The 15534-nt window shown below is 44.9% G+C and overlaps 1 protein-coding gene across 1 annotated transcript in view; it reads right to left on the reverse strand.

Moving 5' to 3' along the window:
- Window positions 1–15534, reverse strand: part of LOC111868950 (protein Wnt-7b) — a 117026-nt gene that overhangs the window by 41047 nt on the left and 60445 nt on the right. Inside the window, exon 2 of the mRNA XM_023860077.2 lies at window positions 13274–13503. Coding sequence (XP_023715845.1) covers window positions 13274–13503 — 230 coding nt within the window. The remainder of the gene's footprint in view (window positions 1–13273; window positions 13504–15534) is intronic.

Raw genomic sequence — 15534 nt, forward strand, 5'->3', positions numbered from 1 at the left:
AGAGATAACTAAACAAAATGGAGGACACGCGCTGCAATACCGCGTCATGTGTACATCGCTTCATCAAGACCTGACGGTCATGAATGTATAAAATGGGTTGTGACACAGTGAAGTCTTGGAGGTGCATGCTATGTTTCGGAGGAACGTATCACTTCCACGTTCAGAGTAGAAGAGCATCACAGACGTTGCTCCCCCACAACCCAGAACACTACAGTCTGAATTTCCAGCGCGTCTGAACTACGCTTCTTTAAATATTCTAGTAACGCTACGTAAAGAACGTGGACCATGATAGCCTCACATTCCATTCCTTCTAAATACAACCCCTACATACCAGAAATGCTTTCACAAGACACTTAAAGAAGCAACGTGAACTAGCCTACGGAGGATTTGGGGTTTTCATAACTGCCACTATGAAGAGCACTTAGCTTCTGGGATGTGGTGCCATCTAGGAACTACTGCCTTCACATGAGACCTCTATTCCGACATCTGCAGTCTCTCTAGTACCAAAGCTCGCTTACAAGGGTGACTGGCTAACACTTCCCTTGGCTTGCACTCGTTCTCTCCGAGCTCTTTCAGAAAATGGTTATGATCCCATCGGTTCTCTTCGAGCTCTTTCAGAAAGTGGTTATGATCCCATTGGTTGATTCTTACTTCCTTTCTGGTCTATACCAGAAACTTTGTATTTTGCATAGGGTTCCCTCTGCTTGCTGCTTGTTTCTTGCTCGTTGCTTGGCTTACTCGTGCCCCCCTGAAGATAGACGCAGTAGGTTCCTCCGAAGTATCTGCGAAATTATACCGGACCGCACGGCGTTAGATCCCAAAAGAGAGCATTTTTCTGTAGTCTAACGTTTAAGTCAGAGACACAAATAAGTATAGAGAGTGACTACTGTGGTATTAATTACGAATATATTTCAATTCTGCAACGAGAAGTCAATTAACGAAAGAAATATACATCTCTATATGTCGCTCTATCCATCGTGACAAAGTGCAGTGTCTTGTCGACCACCCGGTGTATACTGATAATGCTAATGGCCGGTCGACCGCTCAGTAGTTGTGTCGTTCCGCCGTGGAACGTCGTGACCTGTGTTCCGTGTAGGTGCGAAACCCTGGCGGTATCTTACCCTGACAACAGACTATGACTTAAGACCAGCCAGTCCGGCGAATATCAAGAGCGGCCAAGTGCCATCACCTTCAAGAAACGAAACGGACTTAAAGAGAGACACTGTAAATTACTGTCACGTGAGGGAGTGATTATAGACGGGGTTTGCACTGGTGAATGGATTTGCTGACCACTTATACACACGACTCGTACGTACAAGTAAATACAGTGCCACCGTTGATCCCACAATTCACAAATCACCACAACACCCGCTACTCCTTTTCCAGCCTGCTGTGTCTTTACCAGCCGTTCCCTGGCAACGGCTTCTAACAGTAGAATTCTTCAGCTTCACGCTCTCAGCTCCTCTCTTCACAGCCTCCCGTAGAGAAGTGACTATCATCTGACTTTGTCCCTCGCTTATAACATTTCGGCATGGACCTCGTAGAAACACCGCGTTTCCATTGTTGTAGTCCAACTGTTGCATTACTAAGAATCTGCTGCCTAGCAACGGGAAAGTATTTACAGAGCCGCTGCCAAGAAACGGTCGCTGGTTACAGATTCACCGCTTAGCAACGGGTCTATATGCCATAAATACCAACTAGGCGGTATCCATGGCGACTCAAGCACACCAGTCCGCGTCGAAACGTCAAAAATAATTTGCTGCAACAATGAAACGATAAGCCACGTCTATTTTCACCGGCACTGCTGAACACCAAATTTATCCACAGGAGAAAGAGTTGGCATTCCTCGTGCATAACATGGAAAGCGTTAGAGGGGCGTATACAAAGCTTCAAAAGGACGCGATAGACGTCTCTTGCGCCGATCTAGCTCTCAGACCCACAGACCCCCGCCCTTGCGCCGTTTTTCCATGTACATTTCCAATTCTGTTCAAATGTTATCTTAATGAGCTGATGGAAACTGCTCGGGCTCTAATTTCGCCAGATATACGCGCGGTAATGGAGTTGCCGCTGAGGCTAATTACTCTCGGACCTCCCAGTAAACGACAATGCTGCGTAGTTCAGTTCCACCCAGTTCATAGAAACAAGAATCAGCAAGCTGCTCTTAGGCTCATTCTGTCCGATACGAACCGTCGGTATTGCACAACTCTGTAATTATCTACAGCTGCTTGATCCAATCTCGGTCGGCCTTACCCACAGAGATCAGAATCCTTACTGAGAAGCTGACAGTCGCTCATATAATCAAAAATATCCCATGCATTTTTTGTAACCCCAACCACTACTGATGTGTTCACAACACACCGAATCTGGACGGTGGTATTCCGGGCTATGAGACCGTGAGGTCTTGTAGGTGAGTGCCAATGTATCGGAGGAACATACTGCCGTCATCTTCAGGGTCCTATATCCTGAAAGTACAAGTGGCACAGTCCTCCAAAACACAGATACCCATCTACGAGACTGTACGGTGTCACAAGTCAAGTCGTCTCTTCACAAACTCCTGCACAGAACTGTCCTACGCACGGACCATGTATAAAACACAGTTCTTCTACTGTTGTGTCCAACTGCTACATTATTAAGAATCCGCGGCCTAGCAATGGGAACGTGTTTACCGAGCCGTTGCCCAGAAAAGACCGCTGTTTACAGAGTCACCGCTTAGCAACGTCTCTATACGCCACAATATTTTGAATGTTACATGATAACTAAGTGAAACTGTTCTTACGGGCTGAAATGGTTAAGGCAGCGCTAGTACAGAAGTAAAGGTAAAGCTGTCACTGAGATTCAAGAAGCGCTATACATTGGGGCATTGAGGTATAACCACAAGCATTCTTAATCTCTGAACTAAACAGGCGTGGTTAGTTTCACGCTCCGGCCACTTTATCCCCCAGTGAATAAGCCCCAGATGGCCATTGGATAGGAGGCTTGTGAGGGGGTTCCCAGAACTGATCTAGACGCTGCGGAGAAGAGAAACATCGCTTCTACATCCCGGATATCAAATCCGGATCTCTCGGCTGTCCAACCTCTAGACTAGTTGATTATAAAGGGTTCTGACGATGGTGGATAACACACAGAATTACTGGGTCCAACTGAGTGAGTGTCTTCCTTCCTCACCTGAAGACGGAAACAGATTAAGTTTCTGAAACGTCGTGTTTCCTATTTCCTAGAATTCCAGACGATGGAAAAAGTCCAAAAACTCAGTAATTCTCTAGACTAGTTGCCGTACCGACTGAGATCCTTTGCAGTTGTGGCCCATTTTAAGCAGGCACTGTCCCGAGGTCCGTCGCGTGGATGGGCGGAAACAAAATGGCATAGTTCTACCTCCGAAATGACAAGCCAAATTCCGAGCCGGCTGATGTAGCGGTAACGCTCTTGAATTGTATGCGACAGGTCCTCGGTTGGAATCTCGGGTGGGACACCGGCTATCATGGCATCACGCTGCTTTCTTCCGGATCAATCATTCTATCACTACATGCTACAGAGCCTGGACGCCGACAGCGTCGTTACGTAAAACACAATCACACAACAGTGAAATTCTGCCCAAAATTTCACGTCACAATGACATTATTTATGTAGTGGCGTTCTGGGTTATGAAGCCGCATGGCCCAGTAGGAAAATGACCTGATCTCAGAGATGTTATAAACAAAACTTTGTACACGCAAATACAAAACGTCGCGATAAAATGTTTAGCATTCCTGCTTCATATTTGGGAGCACCTGCGTTCGAACCTCAGTTCGGATATCATCTATCCTGGTTATTGTTCTTGTTTATTAATATATTTTTTTTTGGAAAATGATTATCTAGAAATATGTTTACAAGTACAGTCAGTACGCACAGTGGCCCATCAATTACATGGGTGCTACGTAATTGTAGAGCTCGTGGGTGCTTGAATAAAAAAAAAACATCTAAATTTCATAAAATTAGCATTGCTTACAAGCCCCTTAACTGATGCTGCGTCACTCGTGCCGCTGCCAGTAAGACACACACCCTGCACAGGAAAGGTGTGAAATGATTGCCACTCTGCTTGAAAGATCAGATCTGCTTAATGCCGGACAGAGTGGAGAACACCCAAACAGCTGCAGCACAACTAGAGCAAACTTGTTGGAAAATTGGCTCTGAGAAGTGGATCAGACAATTATGGCTTGACGTTTATTACGGTGACTCAGAATAGAAGCATAATCTTTAGCATTCACTTTACTAAAGAACAAGACAGGCCTATGGACTTGCAAAAAAACAAATTTCTCAGTTATTTTGCAAGTTGAAGAAACCTGGCCTAGATCAGAGAATATTAAAATGAAGATTACTGCCTTTAGGAAAGTGTCGGCGTATAGTCTGCCATATTGCTACCAACGTTTCGGCATAATCTGATGCCTACATCATCAGGATACGTTTACTATAACGATGGGGACAGCAGGTACCAAGTTAATAATACAGGTAGGCCTATTATTTTCATGGCGGTCATCATTTCTGGGTGGGGGGACTATGAAAACTACCGTCTCCTGGGTGACTCTGGAGATTACTATCTCCTGGGTGACTCTGGACATTACTGCCTCCTGGGTGACTCTGGACAATACTGCCTCCTGGGTGACTCTGGAGATTATTGTCTCCTGGGTGACTCTGGAGATTACTGTCTCCTGAGTAACTACGGAGATTGAAGTCTCCTGAGTGACTCTGGACATTACTGCCTCCTGGGTGAGTCTGGACATTACTGCCTCCTGGGTGACTCTGGAGATTACTGTCTCCTGAGTAACTACGGATTCCCGTCTCCTGGGTGACTCTGGAGATTACTATCTCCTGGGTGACTGGAGATTACTGTCTCTTGGGTGACTCTGGAGATTATTGTCTCCTGGGTGGCTCTGGAAATTACTGTCTCCTGGGTGACTATGGAGATTACCGTCTCCTGGGTTGTGGCGATGTGCTGTCCGATAAATCAATGCTAACGGTTCGGGAAAAGCCTGCTGCCTCCACCTTCAGGGTAGAAGACATAGGTAACAGAATATCCACCAGCAATCATGGAGTCACATCCAAGAAGACAACTAAGTCACTTCTTAGTGAAGCTGATATGAAATTGTGAAATATTAGCAGCGTAAAGTTGGTAAGCAATACAATAAATCACCTGGGATGTGGATGGTATACAACGCAGGCCCACACAGTCTCCTTACATGTATTCACTAATATCCACAAAGGTTAATAATGACAAATGAAAGAATCTAATTTATAATGAAGCTGACTTGCAACTGTTTTCTCTTCTTTAACCATGCAGACCTTGGGAACAACTTTAGCTACAATTTAATTACTGCACAACCAGGTGTGTTATTTATGGCACAGAGACACAAATGTGTAACCAAATTGAACTCAGGTTGGAGCATTTCGTGAAAAGAAGGCATAAGGGAAATATCTCGGCATTTTTCCGGCCTTGAAACACACAAGCGTGTCTGGTCGAGGGGCGCTTGTAATGCCAACAGCTAAGAACGAATTCCATGGAACAGAGTCCTTCTTGTGAGGCTAACAGTTGCTCACCTTCTCAAGAAATAACTTGCCTCTATAAGAATCCTACGATTCATTACCATGTTCACAAAAGCCCGTCATTGGACCGTACCCTGAGCCAGAGAAATGCAGTTTGCACCCTCCGACCCTACTTCTGTAAGATGAATAGCGATACTGTCCTCCCATCTATTCCTAGATCTTCCAACTCGTTTCCTCACGTCTTCTGACTAAAATTTTATATACACTTCTTACCCTTCCCATGCGTGCTACGTTCCCCACCTATAACCGTAATTGGAGACAGCGACATTCAACTAGCACGTGTCTGACTGCGTTTCAGTACGTAAGAAAATGCGAAGTAAAACAATTTCAGATTCTAATCTGTAGGCCGACCAACGATGATGGTTTTGGATTTATGTGTTTATTTAACGACGCTGCCAGTAGCTCCGACCGTACAGCGTCGAATTCCAGATGATCAGTGAACAGCGGAGAGAGGTAACGCTCTAGATTCATATTCGGAAGGAGCTCCGTTCGAATCTCGGTCGAGACACCGGCCATCATGAGAGGCCTTCCGTGATTTCACTCAGTTTATCCAGGAAAATGCTGCAAGAACAGTACCTGATTAGGCAATGGACACTTCTAAAAACCCTCTCCAAGTCATCATTCCCCTATCATCCTACCATCCGACACTATTCAATGTACGTAGAGTACATAACTTGTATTCTTCTCCAGGTACAATTAGAATGATCAGGTCAATGAGGGCGAGATGGACAGGGCATGTAACACGAATGGGAGAGAGAAGGAATGCATATAGGATATTGGTGGGAAAGCCAGAAGGAAAGAGACCACTAGGAAGACCAAGATGTGGGTGGATAATATTAAAATGGATCTTAGATGGGATGGGGTTGTATGGACTGGATTGATGTACCTCAGGATAGAGACTGGTGGGGGGCTCTTGTGAACACGGTAATGAACCTTCGGGTTCCATAAAATGTTGGGACGTTCTTGAATAGTTGCACAACTCGCGGCTTCTCAAGAAGAGCTCAACTCCGTGAAGTTAGTTAGTTAGTTAGAACAATTACGCCAGGAAGTGCTGGAAGAGTACCTCGATTAGGTCACGGCCGATTCCTGCCATTAACGCCATACAGTCTCCTTACTGGCAACACCATAGAGCAACCCACACAATATATGGAGCCACTATACGTCTCATGTACGCGGTTACACGATACTCTATCCACTCTATGGTGGAGGCAAGACTTCCTACCGAACCACAAGCTGAAAGTCACTGTCCTGGAAGCGCTGGGAGCCCGAAAAATGTTTGGAAGGATAAGAGGTTGAGAGCATGCAGATATCCAAGCCTACCGCGAGGATCTGGTGATATGGATGGACTCGGGCCTGTAGGCGGATGGTGGTCACCTTGATGATGCACTGTGTGAGGATTAGGCTGCTCGTAGATTCGTATCAGGCAAGAACATTTGCACAGTAGACCAGTACCAGCGGGAGACGAGCCCTGCAGTGTGCTAGAGGAGGCGGACTAACTTGTGAATGACCAGTTGGCTGTGTCCAAGACACGGTAGCCGTGTCGGACAGACGTCGACACGCCGAATCCGAATGATGAGGTAGGAACAAATAGTGGAAGAGTAGGTGAAAGGGAAAAGTCATGTGAGAAGTCAGAAACATCTTGTTTTCAGTGGGGGGAGAGCATAAGTTTGTTATAAGGCTCCCACGCTTCGCCCGCTCGTCCTTCTGGTAAAGGCAGTATGAAAGCGAAGAAGACGTTTGGATGGTTAGAGGCGGTGACTTGAGACAAGGGGCCGCGAAATTTTGGTTTTCTCAATTAATGGTGCATTTCATAATTTGGAAGGGGCACGCGGTAGCGAAGTTTGTTGAGGCACTGTGCTACAAGCTGGAAGGTCGCGGGATCGAATCCCGATGAGGTGGATTTTTTCAACTGACCTAATCCTTTCAGCCGCACTATGGTCCTGGGGTCGACTCAGCCTCTAACAGAAATGAGTACCAGGAATATTCTTGGGAGTAAAGGGCGGCTTGCGCGTAAGGCTGACAACCTTACCGCCATCTATGAGCTGATTGTCTAGAAAATGTGGCAACCTCAACGTCTCACAGCCCTATGGGCCTCCACGGCCTGTTACAGGGATACCTTTACTTACTTTTTCATAATTTGGAAAATTTTTCTGTGGGCCTTTATAACAGTTCCGATGGCTACATGAGACGCACGCAAGAGCAACTTCGCACTTGGGAAGCATCTCCGCAGATGCTTAACGACAGAGGAAAACCAAGAAAACCTGAGAGCGAGATGGCCAGTCGCATGGTCTTCCGGATGCACGCTGACTTGTAGCAAAACGTATCTAAATTACATTTACACACTGAGTGCCTACCTCACAGAAAACATTTCGTCTCCACTTCGAAGACAAGTCGGTTAACGCAGTTTGGGAAAATAACCGCCATTTACTGTGAGACTCACACGAAACCCGGGTGACCTCTCCCCCAAATTAATTCGGATTAGGGAGGGTTTACTGTAATAAACGGTAGTGTTCTAGTCGATATTGCATTCCCTTCAGTTAGTGTAGGGCTACAGCAATGTCGACCTTGATCAGAAGAGGTACCTATGTTATTATTATTGTTGTTGCTTGTTTGTTTGTTTGCTTACTTGTCTGCATTACTGTGTTTTCCTCCAGTGCTTGCCTGTAATTTGTCTTTGACTTCATGTATTGTTTGTCCATAATGTAATTACTTGTATCTGCCCTGTGCTCTGTCTGTAATTGGGCTTGCGGCTGTTGACTCGGCGCATAAATAATAAAGAATTGAATTGAATTTGCGTAGTCTATCAGGCTGCCTTTCCAGAAAGCTTTAAGTTCCTAGTGTGAATACTCCACTTCACAGCGCCCCTCAAGGGCTATGATGTGTAAGAGCGAGATAATTAATGGGTCATCTGCGGAGAACGTAGCTACGGATGGGAACTGTCAAATTCTTCCGTTGAATTTTCAACGTGCTTTCCGCCAGCAGACCTCGAGCTCGTTACTCCGTTGACGTCGCCCCATCGCGGAGCTGTGCACATAAGGGAGAGGAAATGTTTTCGCTCATTACGTAACGACCTCATACAAATCAGGCATTAGAGTCTGATACACGTTCAGTACATTCATCCTTCCTAACAGATTAGACAGCAAGTACAGCGCAGCTGGAGGTCCGACCATCATATCTCGCCCCAGGCGAGTGTACACAGCTGGTCCAAGCGCATAGCACAAACTTAAAAAAAGAAAAGAAGGAAAGAAAAGAAATAACTTCCTCCTTTTCATGCAATATGCGCACACTAACTCGATGCTGTCCGTACTGGTATCTTGGCAACGGAGTGAGCGATCTGGGATCGGTTCCTGGTAATAGAGCAGGAACTATTCTTCTCACCAGTGCATCCAGACTGGCTCTCGGCCAAACAGCCTCCTATCGTAGCGGTACAGGAGCTATGATTCATTTAACGACGCTATCAGTAAGTCAGATTATACAACTCAAATGAGAATATTAGTGAATAATGAATTGCAAAGGATATAGAAGGAAACGGCTGTGGCCCAACAGAGATACTGTCCCGGCATATGCCTGGAGGTGCTGAGAAAACCACGAAAAATATCAGTAAAAATTGCATTGCACTGGCCGAGATTCGAAACGAATAGCTCCAGAATATAAGTGCAACGGATTGCCGCTACATCAATTTGCTTGATGTTTACTGTTACCCCCATCTGTCCTCATGGCGTGATGCTTAATTAAGCACAGACACGTCTTCACATGTCTTGCTTTAAAAAGTTCGCAATGTATTGATCTTGATGTTCACGAAACTGCTCTTTACAGTTCTCTGGATAACATTGCATAAACACAACGCCATCAAGGTATAAAGAAGCGTGGAGGTAAAGCGCCAGGTAATCTTAGCTTCCGCGTAAGTTTCAAACTGGTCGGTTGGTTGTGCTCATGCGCTGCTCCGGTCGTTGTGAGTAAGACAGAAATTAGTGTTTCAACCGGAATCGAATCTTTGCCAATCACTTTACAATCAAAATGTCTGAATGATTAAGACGCATTTATTTCTGGCAAAATTTACTCCAAACTGAAGTTAACTTGTAGTCTACCTGAGTGCTAACACAAATTACGCGGGAGCTGAGCTTCTAAAGACAATGACCACTATGAAGACTGCTGTAGCAAAGAGGAAGAGTGGAACCACGCAGTGAGGTGTGAAGGAACAGTCTCTAACAAAAATAAGTACCAGGAATCTTCCTGGGGTAGGGCGGTAGGCGCATAAGGCTGACAACCTCACCGCCATCTGTCAGCCGATCGTGTAGAAAATGTGGCAGCCTTGACGTCTCACAACCCTAGGGCCCTCCACGGCCTGTTTCAGGAATAGCTTTATCTTTTCCCGGGGGTACAGCGGTTGGGGCATGAAGCTGACCACTCACCTTCAACAAGTGTCGAGGTCAGAAAATGTGGGTCTTTACATCCACTCCCCATAAGGCTTCATGGCGATGACGTGACCCTCTGGTCTCGCGTTCTCAAGAGAGACGTAGAACGGGTTGGGTGCCAGGTGGCAGTCTCAATTGTTCTCGTCAGACAAATTGACTGACTCGGGCTTAAGAGACAGCAACTGCGCGGTCCGTACAACTTCTTTTATTTTGAATGTGTTCTCTTGTTTCACAGTGGCGCACAGCGGCAAGTTAAACGACTATATTAATTACATGAGGACAGCAGAAATTTATCTTGGAGAAGTCCTGTAATAACAGACATTCAAAACACTGGCCATAGACACAAGTGCCGTCACATCAGACCACCTGTTCGTAATTACTGTAAAGCTATCTCTGTGCTTAACCCTTTATAGTCCGAAGATAAAGAGTGAGAGAGAGTGAACCGACAGCGGGAGTTGGGGTGGGGGTGGGGGTAGTAATAGGGTGAGACAGACAAATTTTCCGCCTTTGGAGGTTCCAAAACAGTGCCCGTTCGTCCTTTTAGCAGCTCCCAAAATTACTGGTCCTTCAGAAAGGCATCAAAACTAAAGATGGCGATGTTCCGGAAAAAGGCTGTAGACTTAACGACTTTGATTATATTTAGTAATTTAAGGACAGCACCTCCCCAAATAAAAAGGGGACGGTGCATACTCCGGAAAATAACGACACACACACTCGAAGCCCAAGCGCGAAATGTCGATTTTGTGAAAATCGGCTTTGCTGGTCGCAAGGATTTCACTCTTGTTCGGTATTCAGCAACCAACAATGGTCTACCGTGCAACAGTTGATTTCGTTTCGAAGGCGACGCAGTAAAGCCAATCGCATATGCATGCGCAGTGTTTTCTGTGCCTGTTTTTTTTCTTTCAACTTCCGATACTTTTCCTTCTTCTCGCCCTGCTCCCTTCATCACAATCTTCTTAAACTTCTCTGATTCCTCCACCATTTTCTCTTTCTCTCCTCATTCCTTTTCGTCTTCTATACTCCTTGTCTTTCTCATAATCTCCACCCCACCCTCGTCTTTCCTCAGTATCATGACCCACGCACTTGGAGGGAGTAGATACGCCACTGTAGCCACAGCGATTTCCCCCCCCCCAATCTACTGGCTCCCATTTGTCTGTTTTATTTAAATTTGGTTTTGTTGCCTACAACAAGCGAAAGGCGTAAATTACGCGCCGCGAGTGCGCAGTGGCATTGTGCGCATGCCACTCTAAACCCTCGACACACTCATCTTTATTAAAACCTAATCTATGAACCGTTTTATTACATCATAAGAAAATGGTTTACTTGTACCACGATATACATGTTAAGTTCCGATTGTGTGTTTTAAGTTATGGGTTAATTTCGGTAGGAAACTGTTATCATAAAATTTGGGATTAGACACGTGTTATTAGAATCGCTGCGTGGATTCTATGAAAATGTGTAACCTATACACCAACTTCACGGTCATAAATACAATCCTTGTAGCCACAAACCGGAGACAGCAAATGGAGAATGGAGGATACTACATAACGAGGAACTTTGTCACTCATATGGGTCATCTAATATTGTCAGGGTAACGAAATCTAGGTTAGAATAGGCTGTACACGTACCGTAGCTTGGATTGGTTATGTAAGCATATTTTTGGAAAGATTTAATACGAGATGGAAAGTTAATATGCAAATGGACCTCACAGAAATCATCTGTGAGGATGGTAGGTGAATGGACGTGGCTCAGGTTAGTGTCCAGTGGGGGACTTTCGTGTTCTCGCAGTGACTGTTCACCGTTCCTACTGGCTCACTGCATGATTCTTGCAGGTTGTTTGCTCTTCGACCCTGAAGTTGGAAGCAGCACGTTCCACCGAAGCGTTGGCGAACTTGTACTGGATCACACGGCGTCAAATCCACGAAGAAAATATTCTTCGTAGTCTCCGCTTAGAGCCTTAAAAACATTTCTTTTGTTCACCCTTTAAAGACTGATAAAGTCAAAAGTCAAAATTATGTTACGATCGACGGTCAGTCGGCCAAGTCTGTCTTGGTGTCAAGGTCCCATTTGGGGCCCGAGACAAGATTTTTGTTACTGTCACAAAGTTTCTTGTACCATACGACACACAAACATGTCCTGTGGGTAGAATGCAGGGTTGTAGTTCGTTAGAGTATTTGGTACATAGATCAACCACTGGGCTTTGAAGGGTTGATTCATACTGAAGGTAACGCAACACTTCTAATGCTCAGAAACCACAAATATTGGGAAGGGACAGATAGAGGTGGCGGCGCGCGTTTCTTCCATTGGTCAAAAAGCAGCAAACATCGAGGCCTCGAGATTCAGTATTTACAGACGATATATTCCGTGTCTAGCAATAGAAGGGTTAAATCCTATGATGGTGACCTCATATGACCTTTAAGGCAAGATATCTCGTGCGTAACATGGAACAGGTTAAACCTTAACATGGCGATGTCTTATGATGACACTTGTAAACAAGCTATCTCGTATGTAACAGGAAAAGGGTTACATTTTAATGCGATGACGTTACAGTTGACTTTACTAAACGAGATACTTCGTGTGTAACATGGAAAAACTGAAATCCTAACGCTGTGACACTCCATGATGACATCTCTGAACAACATATCTGGTACGTAACAAGAAAGGGCTAAATCTTAACTTGATGGTGTTTCTACAATAGATAATGCTAGTGGGGTGGAACTAAGTCCCTTGTACTGCGGCCACTTCTGGCCTATTATACCAGCCACAGATGATAGGTCAGGGTGATTGTGGAGCAATTGGTGGAATGAAGATTGGCAGGGGAAACCGAAGTACTCGGAGAAAACCTGTCCCAGCGCCACTTTGTTCACCACAAATCCCACTTGACGAGACCCGGGTTCGAACCCGGGCCGCCGCGGTGGGAAGCCAGCGACTAACCGCTTGAGCTATGGCGCGACCTTCTACAATAGGTAAGTTGCGCGTAACATGCAAAAAGTTAAATGTTAACGTGGTATGTTTCGTTTGACGTTTATAAACGAGATATATCGTGTGTAACAAGGAAGCGGTTACACTTCATTCTGGTGATGCGATGTGATGTTCCCATACGAGATATCTCGCGCGTAACATGGAAAGCTTCAAATTCCGAAGTGTCGACTTTCCATTTGACGAGATATCTAGCACGTAAGAAGGACACGGTTTCATCTAACGACGTGACGTTTCATGATGCTGAATCTGAAGCTATATTGCCCGTAATCATGGTGATGATAAATGACTGCTGTACTTACCGACGACCACGACGTGACCGAACACACTGCCGCTGCCAATGGCGGAGCAGTTCCAGCGGCGATGTCGGAACTGTTCCTGGCACTCGACGGTGCCGAGACGCACGCCGTCCCCTACCGCCACCATGGCGTCGGGCGATGAGCGACACATGTCACGCTGTAGCGCCGTCAGCCCGGGAATTCGCCCACAGATGACGTGAGCCTCCAGCGCAGCCACGACGCTGGACATCACCCTACAAGAGACGCGTCAACTACGTTACCACAGCCCGTCACTGCAACTTCCAGAATCTTCAAGAGCGTGCCTATGCACCTACTTCACGATGCCTTCAACAGCTTTGAATATATAGCATTGAGGGGGAGGATAATTAATGTCGGGTCAGGGAAAGAATGAACCAATTGTCCAGCAGCTACCTCCCTTCTGCTTGCATTTCCCCACTGTCGCCGGATGTGACTTGTATTCTGGTATAGTCTAATATGAATTTCGTTTTAAAATATTTGTTTCTACTGCGGCAGATCGTTTATGTTGCGTTTGATTTATATAAGCCGACTTTTACTGGTTCTGGTCCCCGATTGGGGCCGAGTAGGTTTTTTACCTGAAGACGGAAGCAGAGTCGAGGACGATGAATAATAATCAAAAGCGTCAAGCATTGAAAAACGATATCATTTCATTTTCTTATAATAAATTAATTACAATATAGACTACAAAACTTGTTATAATTAATTGAAGTCGATGACAATACGATTATAACAAGGAATAATAATGCCCTAAACGGCTTCTTTCTCTTGGGGCATGAAGGTGGACGTGTGCTCTGTAGGTACGATGCAGGAGCAGGCGGCCGCCTTGAACCACACAATCCATGTTCATTCTTTCCCTGACCCGAGTACAAATTATTTAACAATAAATTGGACAGGACATGCAAGGAGGCGGTCGCAGCCTAATTTAATGCAGTACTACAGAATTTGTCTTGAGGGACTGAGGAAAACGACGAAAAGCCCACAGTCATGATAATCCGTTCCAGGTTTGAGGTCTGAATACGGAGAATAAAATACACGGTAATGTTTTGTGTACTACTTATTTGCGCGTTGGCTCGACGGGCCTCTAACGAACGTGTCTCATTCTACTCCATCATTTGTTTTCTGATCCGCTTCAATTTGAGTTCTCGCAAATCATTCTCTGCTATCAGTTGAATAAAAATTAGATAAACCTTAACTCGCCTAATCATTTATTGCTGCCGCTACGAATCCAAATTTTTGTCATAATTATAATCATTATAAGTTTTAGGGGTTGATAAGCCTGTACTTAAAACTAATTTGGTAAAGCTGCTAATGACAGGTAGCCTGCATGGGAGGAAGAAGGCGCAACATGAGGTGGAAACTGCTCTAAGTTGTTCTCGATTATGATGCACTTATATCATCAACGCAACTATAATTCACTTTAATTGGGAAACCATTTTCATACATAATGATGCAGTCAAACAGCCAGATGTACAGCAACTGCTACAAAAACTGTGGCGTGATATCCTTACAAGTTATTCAGGGCGGTGAGGGAACAGATAGGAAATGCAGCAATACAATTTACATTGGAATGTGAACCACAAGAGAAGTCGTGGAACTGTGGAAGCCCGACACAACCTGTTCAGGACGCTCTTCTTCCACGTTAGTGAACCCAGAAGTACAGTTTACTGGCCATAACTTCCTTCCGAAATTATTCTCTTCATTACATTGTTTCGTGATCCTCTGGCCGTCAAGACAACAAATATTTCAAAATAAAGCAGTCTAGTTTTTTTACATCGGTTCTATTTAATAACTGCTACACGTTTCGGTCCGTATTTTGGACCATCCCAAAGCAGTTTCATTAAATATGTCTCACGTTACTGAAATATCATAAACTCGTTATAATCATAATATTATTAAAATTGTAAAAAGATTTTTATATTCTTAAAATTCTCTCGTTGTTACGACGTAAAATTCTGATATTTGTGGCGTACTGTAGGTGGTGTTTATCTTCTGGGGTCCGCTGTTATGTTTTTATAAGTTTTTGGTACTGTTCGTGTATAATATTATTAGTTGTATAAGTGTTTCTTCTTGCCTTCTTGAATGTGACATCGTGACTGGTTTTGTTTCTCTTCAGAGTGTGCTGTGTACTTCTTATCGTGAGGACGTTTGTTTTCGTGTCGTTCCTGTTCCTGGTTTCAAAGTGGATAAAGATAAAACGAAATACGACTAGAGTCTTCTGAAATACGACGCTATTTAGTCTGGTAGAA

The sequence above is a fragment of the Cryptotermes secundus genome, unplaced genomic scaffold, assembly GCF_002891405.2.
Source record: "Cryptotermes secundus unplaced genomic scaffold, Csec_1.0 scaffold1090, whole genome shotgun sequence".
NCBI classification, from domain to species: domain Eukaryota; kingdom Metazoa; phylum Arthropoda; class Insecta; order Blattodea; family Kalotermitidae; genus Cryptotermes; species Cryptotermes secundus.